The sequence below is a fragment of the Accipiter gentilis genome, chromosome 2 (assembly GCF_929443795.1).
Source record: "Accipiter gentilis chromosome 2, bAccGen1.1, whole genome shotgun sequence".
Classification (NCBI taxonomy): Eukaryota; Metazoa; Chordata; class Aves; order Accipitriformes; family Accipitridae; genus Astur; species Astur gentilis.
In genome coordinates this window covers 54,238,270-54,253,277 of record NC_064881.1, presented here as the reverse complement: position 1 = coordinate 54,253,277, position 15,008 = coordinate 54,238,270, and the positions used below count along the sequence as shown (strand labels likewise).

General features: G+C 54.5%; 1 protein-coding gene across 5 annotated transcripts in view; it reads right to left on the bottom strand.

Annotated features, from left to right (window-relative positions):
* The window catches only part of ARHGAP39 (Rho GTPase activating protein 39), a 150,007-nt gene that overhangs the window by 8,659 nt on the left and 126,340 nt on the right, over nucleotides 1-15,008 (bottom strand). For 4 of the 5 annotated variants that reach the window (XR_007509211.1, XR_007509210.1, XR_007509214.1 and 1 more), the window contains 3 exons: nucleotides 7,210-8,617; nucleotides 1,908-2,469; nucleotides 133-225 (listed from right to left, as the gene is read on the bottom strand). Coding sequence is in view for 1 of the 5 variants with exons in the window: in XM_049825984.1 (XP_049681941.1) it covers nucleotides 133-225; nucleotides 1,908-2,469; nucleotides 7,210-8,617 (2,063 nt within the window). In the remaining 4 variants the exon portion in view is untranslated. The remainder of the gene's footprint in view (nucleotides 1-132; nucleotides 226-1,907; nucleotides 2,470-7,209; nucleotides 8,618-15,008) is intronic. The other variant, XR_007509212.1, reaches the window with a different exon arrangement.

Genomic DNA, 15,008 nt, shown 5'->3' with positions numbered 1-15,008 from the left:
GCCCCTCCAAGCGCCCGGCGGGAGCAGAGCCGAGGGGAGCTGGGGGTGCGGGGGGAGGAGGAGGAGGAGGAGGAGGTCGGCGACGAGGGCTGAGAGAAAGAAGGCCCAAGCGAGCGGTGAGGCGGCCCCTACCATCGTGCTCTTCGATATAGGGCTTGGGTTTCTTTCTCAATTTGGATTTCTTCTTATTGGTCCTTTCCAGGATTTCTTTAATGTGCTGGGTCACTGGGAAACAAACAAAGCGATGAAGACAAGGGGATGGAACGGGAGGGGAGAATGAAACTGGGGACGGAAATGGGAAGAAAAAGACAAATGAACACTGAAACTGGAAAATAAAGTGAAACTGTAAGTGAAAACAATGGAAGTTTAAAAAAAAAAAAAAGAAAATCGGAAAATAAAAGGGAAAAGAAAATGAAATTAAAATGAAAATAGAATTAAAAAAAAATGAAAAAGAAATAAATTACAAATGAAAAGAAAAAATAAAATTGAAAATGAAAATAAAATAAAAATAAAAATGAAATAAAACCAAGCTGAAAATAAAACTGAAACAAATTAAATAAAATAAAAAGAAATCAAATGAAACTAAAAATAAAACTGAAAAGAAAAATAATAAAATGAAATAAAATAAATGAAAAAGAAAATAAAAATAAAATAGAAATGAAAATGAAAATAAATGAAAATGGAAATAAAAATGGAAATAAAAACTAAAAATGAAATAAAAATGAAAATTAAAGCTAAAAACTAAAAATGAAATAAAAAATAAAAATGAAAATTAAAGCTAAAAATTAAAAATGAAATACAAAATAAAAATGAAAATTAAAACTAAAAACTAAAAATGAAATACAAAATAAAAATGAAAATAAAGACTAAAACCCATCGGGCGACGGCTGGCGGGGCCGGGTGGCAGAGCACGGCTGGAGCGGAGCTGAGCGCAGGCACGCTGCTGAAGGGGGGGCTCGGGGGAGAGCTTCTCCCGGCCGAGCGCTGGTTTTCGCCACCGGTGCGCCAAATCCAGCGTGAGCGCGGTGATGGCGACGAAATGAGCTTGACACCTCCGCTGTGGGCAGGCCGGGGGGACGACGCCTGTCGTCGGTGTCGTGACGGTGGGGGGGCTTCCCCCCCCCGGTAGTACCCACCCGCATGCCGGCTCCAACCGGGCATGCCGGCGCCGGAGCCGGCTGCCCTCGGGGATGCTCTCGCACACGGGGCTTTCTCGCCCACCCTACGGCTTTCTCCGTGGACACCTGGGTTGGGTTCATCTCCTCTTGTCCCCAAGCTGGCCGGATCCACCACGGCTCCGCGTGACGCCGGCGTCGCCCAGACCTCCTGGCTTGGTCCCTGGGGAGCCGAAGGGCACCCGAAAACAACAATCCTACAATTCCCACCTATTTGGGGTCAACTAGCCCAAATTTATGTCTCTTCTATCTGCCATGACCAAAAACCACCTCGGGAGCTGAGAATCAAGCTGGGTCCCCTTCCAGCACGGTTTTTTTTTGATCCAAAGCTACTCGAGAAGCCAGAAGAAGCATCTGGAGATATCACAGAATCATAGAATGGTTTGGGTTGGGAGGGACCTCTAAAGGTGTCCTCATGGGCCAGGAGAGGTCCTGGGAACTCTCGCTTACGGCCACCCCCAGCCGAGGTGACGCTGAGCCTGCAGCAAAGGTGTCAAAGCTCATTTCGTGTTGGGTCTCGTGCTGGATTTCTGTGCGCCGGGGAGGAAAGGACGGTGGTAAAGGCACCGCCACTCTTGCTGCACCTCCGGGAGGGCCGTTGGATGAGTTCCTCGCCCACCTTTCAACAAGGAGACTCATGAATGCGAAGAGGGAAGGAACAAAATAATAATAAATAAATGGGTTGCGACATCAGCAGGGGCCAAAGCCACTGGGCAGCCGTTTCTCTCTTACCTTTAGTGTCATTCACTGGATCCATGTGCCTGTAAATGTATCCTTCTAGGTAGGAATGAAATTTGGGAGTGGGTGGGAAAAAGGCCAAACAAATGGCCATGAGCTCCCAGCCCCGGGCCAGGCTCTCGTAACGGAAGTTCTCGGTGGTCTGCCGGCACAGCTGGATGTAGAGCTCGTCTCTCAGACCCTGCATGCTCCAGCCTTTGGTGGCGATCTCCAAGGCCACGTTGAGCTGGTCCGTCTTGGCCCGCCGATCCCCCATGTACATCTGAATCAGTTTAAATATCTCGCACGCCTCTTTCTTGACGTTGCGGTCGTTGGTCATGATCATGGGTTTCTTGATGGACTCGCTGCTCCAGGCCAGCATGTTGGCGATGGACACCTTCCTGCGGAAGAGCCCTTGGGTGTGCTTGTTGAAGTGCTTGGAGGCCCAGTTCTCAATGTCCGTCTCTGAGGAGGGCTTCCGCAGGTTGAAGGTGGGGAAGACACAGCTGGCGCTAGGCATCATGTTCCTGGTCTGTCTGCTGCTCTCGAACTGGGCGCAGGCACCGAGATCCTCTGACTAGGAGACAACAGCCAGACAAGTCAAGGTTACTAACAGCACGGCCTCACCACCAAACCAACCAACCAACCAACCAACCAGCCAACCAACAAACCAGCCAACCAACAAACTACCCACCCACCCACCCATTACAGCATCAAGAGCTTGCCTCATGCTCAACCCAAAAATCCCATCATGGGCAAGTGGAGCTGGCCTGGCGCCAGTGGCCAGGCAGCTCGTGGCATTGGCCGGCATCGGGAGGGAGGGGACCAGTGGGTGGATAAGAGAAGCCACCCAAAAGCTGGTGAGCCGGACTCCGATCACACCTGGGACCCCGGTTTGCACTGAGGCTTTGCAGTCACGGACAGAAGAAGCTGGTGGCTATCAATAACATGGGGGAAGCAAAGGGCAAGTGGCTTCAGGTTCCACCAGTCCTTCAGGCACACCGGGGAGGGGACACACTCACCTGTAACCAGCCCCCCAAATAACCCCTTCTCCGCAGAGCCACGTTCGAGCATGGTTCTCCAGCGGCCACATACCCAGCAGGAGGCTGGTGGCTCCTCCAAACCATGATCAAAATGGCTGGTGTTCCTTTATATCCCACATGCGGAGGGACACAAGCTGTCCAGGATCTAACCTGCAGAGCACCCAGACAGGTAGGACCTCTACAGAGCAAAGGGTGCCCCTTGCAAACCAGTATCCTTCTACTACTGGAACCAGCACAGCTTATGGATATCACCCCAGGAGGTGGAGGGACACCCAAACAGCTGATGACCGGCATGGAGAAAGGCAAACAAGGACACTTGGGATGGACTGCTGCCTGGTCTGCAGCCAGCCAATGTGGCTTCATCGTCTGTCAGCGCCCTCTCCTGCAAGTGCAAAGTCCGGGCCAGCATCACCTGGGTTTGGTGGCCCTGGGGACGTGACTCATAGGCAGGCAGGAGGCGAGCCCTTCCCATCCAGAGGTGACATTGCCATCCCCACCTTGTGCAGGGGAACCGTGTCGGTGGCCCCGAGCAGGGACCATGTGCGAGGTGACTGCAACAGTGCCACGGCCTTGGGGCTGGGCTTTAGATGAGGAACAGAAGAAGAAAAGCAGGAGGCAGAACCAAGGTGGAAAGAGCCAGGGCCATGTGGGAGTGGCAAGTCCAGGAGGAGACAAGGAAGCCACCCAAATTGCCACTAGAGCTGCTGGTAGACAACTGAGCCTCTGCTTCATCAAACAAGTCAAGGTTCTTGTCTCTTCGCTCAACAGCTCATCCCTTCCCAGTGTTGAGGTCTCCTCTTCTTACTGATGTCACTCAGCTCCCACCTTGCACCACTGTGATGACAGCAGGACCTGGCCATGGGGAGACGGGACCTTCACCTCTTGAGGGACCTCGCCCTGCCTTTCCTATGGACACCAGATCACCCAAAAGGTCCTTCTGTGTCCTCCAACCTGCTGGTCAGCTGAAGGCATGTGGGGCTTTCTGGGTGGAAGGAGATGCAGCATTTGCTCTGAGGCTTCTCGCTCAGCAGCCATTGGTGCCGTGGCTCTTCCAGAAACCAGTCCATAAGCTGGGCCACAACCACGCTCTTCACCCAGGGCACCCACGGAGAAGCAAAGGACCACGTCAGCTGGGGACACCAGCCTTCTCCAGCCACGTCCACTCCAGCGGACAGCGTGGGCAGGCTGGGGAGAGACACAGGCAGCAAAATGCGATGGATCCTCTACTGCTAGTGCCAATATAAAATTAGCTTCAGCCCCAATTAGCACAGTCCTAAATGAACTTGGGGGAAGCCTAGACCTACAACAAGGGGATAAGCAACTGGGTGTCAACGGCAGCTGGCCGTGACCTCCTGGCAGGGTGCTCCCGCTGCCCGTCCCATGGGGTGACCCTCCTTTCAGCTCAGGGATTAGGGGAACACTCAAACCCAGAAGCAAATTCAAGCATGCTGTGGGGGAACGAGGTCCTGGTGTCACATGGGTGGGGTTTGGATGCACCCTGGTGCGGGGCCAATGTGGGAACACACCATCGGTGACACCGGGCACGTCCCCGTCGCTTGTGCCGCTCCATCACATCTCCTATGTGCTTCTCTCCTCTGCCAGGTCTCCGAATCTCACCGCATGTCATCCTCAGTGTTGTTTTGTTCCTGTTTTCTTCTCTGTTTCTGGAACATCTTGCTGTCATGGACAGCGTGATAACCCTCTGCACAAAGCTCCCACCATGACCAGTCGCAGGTCTGGGCAAGAGGCTTCCACTCCAACCAGCGTTGAAGGTTCCCCAGCTGATGGGGGCAGAGGAAACCAAATTAAAACCATGTGACAATCTTAAACATGATCATTGAATGGTTTGGGTTGGGAGAGACCTTCAAAGGTCGTCTAGTCCAACCCACCTGCAATAAGCAGGGACATCTTCAACTAGATCAGGTTGCTCAGAGCCCCGTCCAACCTGACCTGGAATGTTTCCAGGGATGGCGCATCGACCGCCTCTCTGGGCAACCTGGGCCAGCGTTTCACCACCCTGGCTGGAAATCTGCTCTTCCTGAGCTTGAGGGCAACATCAGATAGGGGCAACCAGACAGAAACGCCTGGGCAGCAGAAGAGAGTCCCACTACCTCCCGAGCTCCACGCAGAAGGCATAGGATCACTAATGGTGGCAGCTGTTCCTCCTGGCCAACGTGAGCATCCAAAGCAGATTTGAAGCTCTTCGGTTTTGGGTTTGAACCTCCTTGTGTGGCACCGAGTGCTTGGGGACACTTGTGCATGGGGAATATTCTTCTGCTGCCTTTGGTTGCAATGCCCCATTGATTTCCTTACACATTCCCATAGGCCTAAAAGGGATTTTCCAGATTATTTGCTGTTTCCCAGGTCCATGTCCAGGATCTCCTCCTTGCTGATACCAAGCTCCATCTTCCAGGCAGTTTTCGAGGTTGGATTGCTCTCACCAGGGTAACTATCCCTGCACACGGCATCATCAATCCATTTTTTAAAAAGCCATTATAGCCTTTCCTAGTGTCCTTACATCAACCTTTGATGCATCCAAAAGCAAATCAAATGGTCTTCCTCCAGTAACCCTTGTCTTCACCTCTGCACCTCTGCAGCCCACCTCTGGGCTCTTCTGGCTGTGGGGACATGGGCAGCATCGCTGTCCTTGCCCAGAGCGGGGCACTACGGGTCAGAGGGGCAGATTTTGGGTGTCGGATGCTGGAGGGGAAACGACATGAGATCTGAAAGCCAGAAGCCAGGAGCTGCTGATGGGAAACATCTGATGGGCTGAAAGATGGGCACAGGGGATGTATCACCTCCAGCAGGTCCAGGTCAGAGACCATGGGGGGCTATCAGCAGCAGGAGGGCTACACCGTCACAAAAATGGTCTGTGGGAGCCCCAGGAGCTCCTCTGGGATGGGAGCTTGGGGCAGGAGAGGTCTCCAGGACCGGGGCAGCTCAGTCCCAGGGAGGGAACAGGCAGCTCAGAGCCCTGGAAAGCAGATCATGGAAAAATGGTGTGCTTGTGGCTGTTTCATCCCAAGGTTTTGAGGGACCAGCTTGCTACGGAGCAACTTCTTTGGGGGATCAGCTTGCTAAGGACCAGCTTTGAGGGACCAGCTTGCTATGGAGCAACTTCTTTGAGGGACCAGCTTGCAAAGGACCAACTTCTATGAGAAAGCAAATCTGGCAGCCAGACCCGCAGTGCTGTCAATCCCAACATGCCAGGGAGAAGACAGAGGCAGGACCTCTGTGGGGTGCTGCCTGTGATCAGATGGCACAGCCTGCACCGGTGGGACGAAGCTCCTCAACTTACTTTCAGTACTCACTGGGAAAAACTCCTGCCGTAACTGGAAATTGCCTCCGAGTTACTGGTGGGTCCGGTGATGGCTTCAGCCACCACCTGGATGGCTGGAGCTGGGGTTGGTGGGTCAACACCCCAACTCAAACGTGGCGCTGCCTGTCCTTGCTCACCGCAAAAGCCAAGGGCCAGCAGTGCTGCTCCAGCACCTTGAACCGCTACGGCCCGGAACAACCTGGTGAACAAACCCTCATTTCTGGCAGAGGACCCCTTTGAAAATGGAAGCAGGTGGAGAGAGCAGAAAGGGGATGATTTTCTTGATGCCATTTACACACCCTGGCCATCTCCCCTCGCTCTGCAGAAGGGACATCCCTGCTCATGCGTCTCCTACAGCTGGATGAGGACTGGAGATGGCATTTTGGGCGTCCTCAGAATCCAGCACTCTTGGAGGATGCTACGAAGCCCAGGCTGAGCCACCGCGGGCTTGGTAGGGGAAATCTCCTGCACTGCCGCCGCCTGATGGTGACGTGACATGAAACGCAAGGAGATGAGTTACTGCAAAGCCCACGAGCCCCGTGCGTGTGCCGGGAGCACCGAGCACAGCCGGGGATGGGTGCTGGGGGTCCAGGAGCTGGCTCCCACCGAGCAGCAGCCAGACCGAGGGAGGAGAAGCAGCGCCAAAAGCCGCGGCACAGGGCTGGGGCTGCCACAGCGCAGAGGTGCCCGTGCGGCACTCGGTAGCTATGAAAGCGTGGGATCGCCCCGGGGACCATCCCACTGGATCTGCAGCGGAGGCAGGGATTTAAACCGGCTTTACAAGAAGAAGGAGCTTTAACCAGGAGGGCGGTGGGGATGCTGCGCTGCCACGTGGCACGGTCTAGCCTAATCCGGCGTGGCACCTGAGGAGATGCCGAGCAGTGGGCAAGGGTTGGTGGTGTGGGGCACGCGGTTAAGCCCCCCCCAACGCTGAGGACATCCCCGAGGACGTTACCTGAGATGGATGCAGGTAGGGCTCGGGGGAGGCCAGGTTGGTCTGCACAGAGACGCTCTTCTCCAGCAGGATCTGGGGGAAGCCCAGCTTCTCGAAGGTGTTCCTCTTCCAGTGCTTGTTCTCCTGCTGCGCCAACGCCTCATCCTCGCTGAAGGCTCGCACCACCGGACCCGGCATGGGCAAAGGGAGGGCACCGTCGCTCTCGTAGCCCGAACCGTCCTTTTGGGAATCCCAGCTGCTCCGTTGTTTCATATGGTAGTGGGCTTGCTGGGCTTCCCAAGCCAGGCGTGCCTGTGCCAGGAAGGGCTCGGGGAAGCCCCGTGCCGCCTCCGCCTCCGCCGCCTTGCTCTCCGTACGGTTCATCGGTGACCTGTTGGGTCCTGGGGTGGCTCGTTCCTCACCCAGCATCTGCTCGCCCAACACCTCCCGGTCCCCTGAGCCGTCCGTGGAGGAGGCGTTGGGGTCGTGCGATAGGGAAGGCTTTCGGCTTTTCCTCTTTCTGGTGGAGGGTGAGTAGCCGGTGGAGGACAAAGTGTCCTGTTGGCTGGACCACGACATGGAGTCCTCGCCCTGGGCCACCTGGCCACCCGTTGGGCCAGGGCAGAAGTCGGGTCCCTCCATGCTGCTGTAGTCACCCGATTTGATCTCCAAGCGTTGGTCCCGGACCAGGCAGGGGCTGTGCTGCAGCGAGTAGGAGCCACCGATGGGGTTGGGGGAATATTTGTGCCTCAACCCCGTCTTCATCTTGGGGCTGGAGCCCGACTGCTCGACGTAGACCAGTTGCCTGACGTACTCCTTGCCGGCGGGGCTGTACTCCAGGCTCATGAACCGGTCGGGACACTTCTGTTTGGTGAGCACCAACTGCTGGTAGGGTGAGTTGGAGCCTTGCTTGGGCGATTGCAGGAAGGGGTGAGGTTTACGGATGGGTGATTTCTGCGGTGAGCCGGCTTTGTAGCTCCCACTGGCTTCGTACTGCATGTCCACAGGGGGTTCATCATAGATGGGAGCCTGGTACTCCATGGGGGGTTCCTCATAGAGGGGGGGCTCGTAAGCGTAGCGGGGCGAGGAGGGTTGCGACTCGCTGGAGTGCTTGCGGTGCTGGGCTTGGAGCGGGGAGCAGAAGGAGTCCCCCCGGCCGAGCAGCGGCGAGCAGCTGCCCACATGCTCGGCCCTCTTCAAGAAGGGTGACTGCTTCCTCTCCGGGAAGAAAACAGAGTTGTCGGTGTCTGGGGCGAAGGTTTGTAGGTTGGGCGACTGTTGTCCCCCCGAGGGTCGCCGCGAACGGGTGCCCGGTTGGTTTTCGGGGGCGTAGCCGTTGCCTTGGTGCATGAGGAAGCTGGGCTCGCGGTCGGTCACTTTGATCAGCATCCGCTCCTTGGTGCCGGCGTTCCATCGCAGGGACGACGTCCTGCGGGGAGAAACACAGCGCCGCCATCAGCGAGGAAAGCCCCCCGTGCTCACAGGTAGACAGACTCCCCCAAACCGCTGCCCTGAGACCACCCCCAGACCCTCAGCTGCAGCAGAGCCCAAAGGATGGACATGCCCGAGCACCCCAAGCCTCTCCCATCAGGTGAAGACCACACTGGTGATGGAGAGACCAGGGCATTGTCACCATCCCAAATGCAGTGGGCACCAGCCCGCAGCCCTCCCGGGCTCCCACAGACCTCAGCAACCTCCAGGGTGCACGAAGGACACGCAGGTTGGAAAGCCAAGCCCCAAAAAGCGATGACACCCCTTGGGGTACATCTCTAGGAGACAGCCCTGACTCAGCCCTCCCTGCTCATGCCTTGGTGCTTCTTGGAGCCGAACGGCGATGGAGGAGCGAGCACGGCCACCTGCTGGGACAAGCCTTGGGGCAGTTGTATGTTGGGTGACAGTTTCATGGGTGTTTGGGAACGCAGTCCTTGCAGGGAGCGGGGACTGACCCCCGCCACAGTCGCCACCTGGGATTGGCTCTTTGCTGGGATCTCCCATCCCAGGGCAAGAAGGAGAAGACACCTACGCACAGCACCATCTCTCCTGCCTCTTCTCGCTTTCCATTCCCTGCAGCATGCAGGATTACCCCATCTCACCCCCTCCATCCAGCCCCCTGCCCGGGATTAACGCCCTCCTCCAATTCCCAGCTGGAGCTGGGTTATGTTAAACCCAGGGAAAAACAATAATCCCAAGCATTGTTTAAAAAGAAATTGAAGGCAAAAAGCTTCAGACTTTACCCCCTCTGCCACAAAAGGAGTCCATGGTGGGGGGACAGGGTAGACGACTGAACCTCTGCCTGTGGTTTGGCTCCTGCGGGGATGCTAAATAGCTTGGGGAGGGGGCTTGAAAACACAACCCTGACCTGTGCAGAGATGTCCCAGCCCCACGAAATGCAAAACCCCACTGTCTCGTACCCAAAGGCCATGGGGCAGCTCCTTGTGGCAGCACTTAAGTGGAGTACTGACGTGCTGGGCCAGGGAGGAGAGGGACAGCTTAGCCAACTGCCTAAACCCACACAACAGATGGACACCTCAGTCTCCAAAGGGATGGAGCACAAACGCCGCAGGAGATGAGAGCAGCAGCTGCCCTCCATCCCCTTCATCGCCCCCAAAAAACACTAGGGCCAGCCCTGGATGGGATGAGCGTCTCACCACAGCTGCGAGGATGTGCAAGGGGCACACGGAGAAGCGAGCAAGAGCTGGAACTGCGGTGGCAGATGCCCACGGCTTCCATTTCTTAATGCTCAAGCTCACTGAATCCCTCAGCCGCTTCACATCCCACGCGATGATGCCCTGCGCGCTTCCACTGAACGTCTTTCAATGTGGAGCGTCCTACAGCACCTTGCTGTTGTCCAGCTCGCAGATACTGTACCTGCACACCCCAAACCCGCACAGCATCGGGCTGGAAACTGCCTGCTGGAGCCTGTTTTCATACGTACGACATGCATGTGTCAGCAAGCGCCAACATGGACCTTCTTAATTCTGAGATGTGAATAATCATCCCCAAATTGCCACCCAACAGGCAGCTTCTGTGGCACTCCTGGTGCAAGCATGGGTGAAAGCTCAGCTGGGCAATGCGCTGAGCGTGCCAGGAGCTCACCCGAGCAGGGCTTAGTGGAGACGAGCTCATCCACATGTGAAAAAATCCTGGAGCCTCCAACCAGAGCCAGGAGGAGACCTCCTTCACCTCTACCTCAAGTCCATCTTCTTGCTAAGGCATTTGATAGTCCTGGTGGGTAACATCTCATCTGAATAGCGACGCATCCCACAAAACTGGGTCTCCCATCACGGATGCTCCAGCAGCATGTCCACAAGTTCTCCATTTCAACCCTAATTGCAATTTGCAATGAATCAAAGAGGGTTTTTTTTCCTCTTTATTAATAATTCACGGGCAGAAATAATTATAATCTCAGCATAATCTTGGCCCTGCAGGATTAACTCCCTGGAAATGGGTTGCAGGGAGCTGTGCAACCTGGGCAAGGCTGGTTGGGCTCCATCTGGTCAAACCTTCCTCTCAGGGCTGCTCAGTGTCCTGGGATGAGCAAGAAAGCCCAAGGGGTGAGGAGCAACTCAACCTTTCTCAACCTGGGGCAGCTCCGAACTGGCAGATCACCCACCGTGGAAAAACTGCCCCTCTACAGGAGGGTGGACATCAAGGCTTGGACCGACTCACTACCTCAAGTTACCACCTCATCACAAAAGCAAAGTATCAAATACTTAAAGGAGCAAAACTTCAGCCAAGCTTGGGATTCAGCCTTAGACATGTCTATGCTGCTCCAGCCTCAAAGGCAACTATTACTTCGTTTGGGACATTGCCCACCACGTTGCCAGTGTGCTGCTGTCAGATGGGGAGTAGGAGAAAATAATTTCATAACATCACCATAAACTTGGGAAAGAGCCAGGAAAGAAATCTCCCAGCAGTAGAATGTGACGTTGGAGCTGGACAGAGATGCCTCCATCCCTGTCGCTCCCCAAACTGAAGGCACACCAGGGATGTGGTTTGCGCCTTGTTCTCCCCCAAATGTTGGGTGACCTTTGGGGACTAACCCTTCTCCTGTGCTCCATGGAGCCCGTTGGTGGGAAATGCACCCATGAGGAAGGGCAGGAGCTGGACACCACCGGCTGCAGCCTTGTCACCTGGCGCAGGTTCATTCTCCAGGGCTGTCCCAATGCACGGCATCTCCAATGAAGGACACAGTGACCTCACACCATGAAGACTTGGCCCAAGAGTTGGCTCACGCTTCTTCTCCCACCCCCAAGAAGCAGTTGACTGTGAGACTGAGGTAATGCCAGCTCCATACTGGATCTCTTGAACCTGGTGACCCACAGCTTTCATTGACTCCAGGTCACTGGATCCTCTTCTCATGTTGAAATCCCAGAGATGAGAGAGGTCAATGCCCAGCAGAAGAGGGCCTTTCCACTCCTTTTTGGCAGCATGCACCATCTCCAGATGCCCCAGCACCAGCGCAGCTCTCAGAGGTCACAGTGAGCAGCCCACCAGCCTTGGCTCCAGTTCTGGTGCCAAAACACCCCATTTGCCATCTTGCCCAATGCACATTTCTCACCACCCACCACTCTCAGTGGATCTCATGGATCCTAAGAGCTGGAGGCAGCCCTCCTTTTGCCAAGCTACCCATTAAATAAGAATTAAACCTTCTCCCCTGCTTTCGTGGAAGCACATCTACAAGCGAGATCTTCTGCATCATGTCCTGAAGGTTGAAGATGGCTCCTTGTGTCTTCAGGAGGACAGCGGAGCCATCAGCTCTGGCCAACTCATGCTGCCTTCCCCACTTCTACCTGCTTAAGACCACACTTTGATTTTCTTCTTTGCTACTCCAGTTCTCACCAGTCTTTTCCACCTTGTCCAAAAGATTTCATGGCCACTGGTCGGGGGGCTCTGCAAGAAAAGGCTCTTCTGCCCCTGCATGACCCAGCGCAGCGGAGTGGCATATGGATCACCCCAGCTAACAGAGGTTTTTCATTTGCTCAGTACACATTTCAAGTCCTTGGGAGATGCCATCCAGGCAGGGGACACTCAGGAGGAAGAGCAGAGATGGTTTTTATGGAGGTGCCGAAAGCATCGCCTGTCTCGCAGGAGGGATCTGTGCTGGAGTTCACTGCTGTCTCCAAAGCACAGGGAAGCACATTGTGTTATCAATTCCTCTCCGAGTCCCACGCTGGCACAGAAGATACCCAAGGCATCATCTGCTCTCCCAGTTCATTCCTTTCTCATTCTCAGCTATTTTTTCACAGCCACTTGTCCTTTCTGTCCTTCAGAAAAAGATGGAGTGAGTCCAATTACCGAGTTTTGCAGAAAAAAGCCCACAAAGAGGCATATATAAATATCTCCCTGCATGAGGCTCCACTATCTCCCAGCACCCTGCTTGTTGCTTGCCCATGACTTTGTCTTTGCTCCAGGGGATGTGGAGAACAATTTGTTCCTTCCCTTTCCACAGCAGCCTTTCGAGCTCCTGAGGACTTGAGCCTCCTGCCAGCTTCTTGCCATTGAAGACCTGCACAAGTTTGGGTCCCTCCATGCTGGTTGTTGGATCTCAACCAGTCATTGAGCCCTTCTAGACCCCCGAAACTCCCTCCACAACCATAGCAGCACGCCCAGACCAGCACAAACTATTGGCGCAGGGTGACGAGGGAAAGCCTTGGCAGGTCAGAAGTGCCAAGAAATGCTTGGCTGCATTGCCCAGCATCAACAAGCCAAAATGATGAGTGAGGTGAGAAGATAGATCTGCTACGGAGATCACCAAGGACTGGTTTCACCCCCCCACCCGCTCCATCATTAATGGGTGGATTTCCTACCAGTGCCAGGGCAGCAGGTCTGGAGGCAGCGTGATGCCAGCAGGCGAGAAGGGATTATGAAGCCACCAGCAATGAATCACCATCCCACTGCTGCATGGACGTTAACTGAGGTCTCCTCTTCCTTCATCAATTATCTGACCACAGAGGATGCTAATTTATTTTCACCATGGTTACTAACTGCAGTAATTACAGCCTTGGTCACTGGCCTGCCCTTAATATTCTTCAACAACCACTGCTGGCTGCATGCCTCCTCCATGGACATCGTCCTGGTTCTGCCACCAGATTAGCGAGCTCAAGGTCTGGTTTTCAGGTTGGGAAGCCCAAGGTGCTCTTGCAAGGATGCAGCTTGCTGCTTAAACCACCCTGCGGGACCCAGCACGTCCTCATCACCAACCCTCTGGCTCACACTGCCAGTTAGGACCATGGCTGAGCAGCCACCAGGGCAGATGGGGACTTGCATCTTGAGGATGACAAACTAGAAGAAAAAGGGATGGATAATTGGACTAAGGCTGGGCAGGAGCCAGGGAAATCAGACCTGGAGCGATGCGGCAGGGCTGCCGGACTGGGACACTCCTGCTCATCCCATGGAGGCTGTGGGGCACCAGTCCTGGGTTCCTCACGTGCTTTTTGATGCTTTCAGTGCTGGCTTTCCCATTAAGGATAGGCATATATGCCACTGGTGGGTGGGCTCTGTGTTTTGGAGCAACTCGAGCATCTTCTCTCAGTCCCTGCACTCTGCTTTTATCAGATCCCATTTCTTCAGCCTTCAGACTACCAAAGCTAAAATGCTGCAAGCTTGATTTCCAGCTAATGTAAATGGAAAGCAGCCTCTTGCTCTGCTCCTGCACATGCTGCTTTTCCTGCCCGGACCACGTACTAAGGTCTTGGCCAAGGGTCTTGGCCACGTCAGCCGGGGCTTTTGGGGAGGAACCGGGGCGGCGCAGCCGAGGCAGAGCACCATCCCTGGGATATGCCGTGTGGCTGCTCCAATGGTTAATGCACACGGATGCCATTGCTCACCGCCAAGGATCTAATGGACCCTGTAAACATATGGGCAGAAATCCAAGGAGATGGTGGCACCCCACAGTCTGGAGTGATGGCAGAAGGGTGCGTTGTCTGCAGAAGCTCTTAGCTCTCCCTACAATTACCCCAAACCCCATCGAGGCAAAACTTGGCTTCATTCTTCATGTGAACAAATGGAAATACCCTCCCCCACTGATCTAGAGGGAGTACAGGAACATACATGCTTCTGATGGTTAAAATGACTGAAATGCCGTTTTTGAGATTCTGAAGAAGAATCACAAATTCTATCAAGAGTCTAGTTGTTAAGTCAGGTTTATACATGCAACTCCTTGGCTGCAGGATGCAGCTTCTGCGGGGATCTTCTCCCCTAAAAGGCCTCCGTGAGCCCTTGGTCGCTCTCTGTTTCTTCTGCTCTTCCTCTCCTGCCCAACTGAAGGTCATTCATCTTCATTAATAAGCTGCTTTTTATATACAGACCCCAAAACTTTCAAGGCAAGAAAGCAGAGGAGCCAGGCAGCGTGTCCTACCCAGAGGTCCTTGCACTGGGGGTCCTGCCATGAGCACCAGCTGCCTTTGGGTTTCTTAATCATTTGCAAGCAACATTCATGACCCATGGGAGAAGCTCTGAGTCGCCAAGTGATGGACCGTATCTTCTGCTTGTTAACGTGGGGTCGGTATCCGTCACCACTTGCACGGTCCAGCTTTGGCACCGTCAAAGCGGCATACCTGGTACAGTGGAAATTATCACCAGGTTTTCTGCATCCCATGGGCTGGATCTTGCACCATCACCCACTGGGTGACACATAACTAACCCACATCCATGCTGGACTCATCCCCTGAGAGCAGAGGACGCTGCCCACAGACATCTCCAAGTACTTTGTAACCCCAGACCAAATCTCACAGCTCCTCTCGGCATGTCCTTGCATCCTCCATCTGCTTTCAATGGCAAGACTCATCACACGAGGGAAGGATAAGCAATTTTAGGCA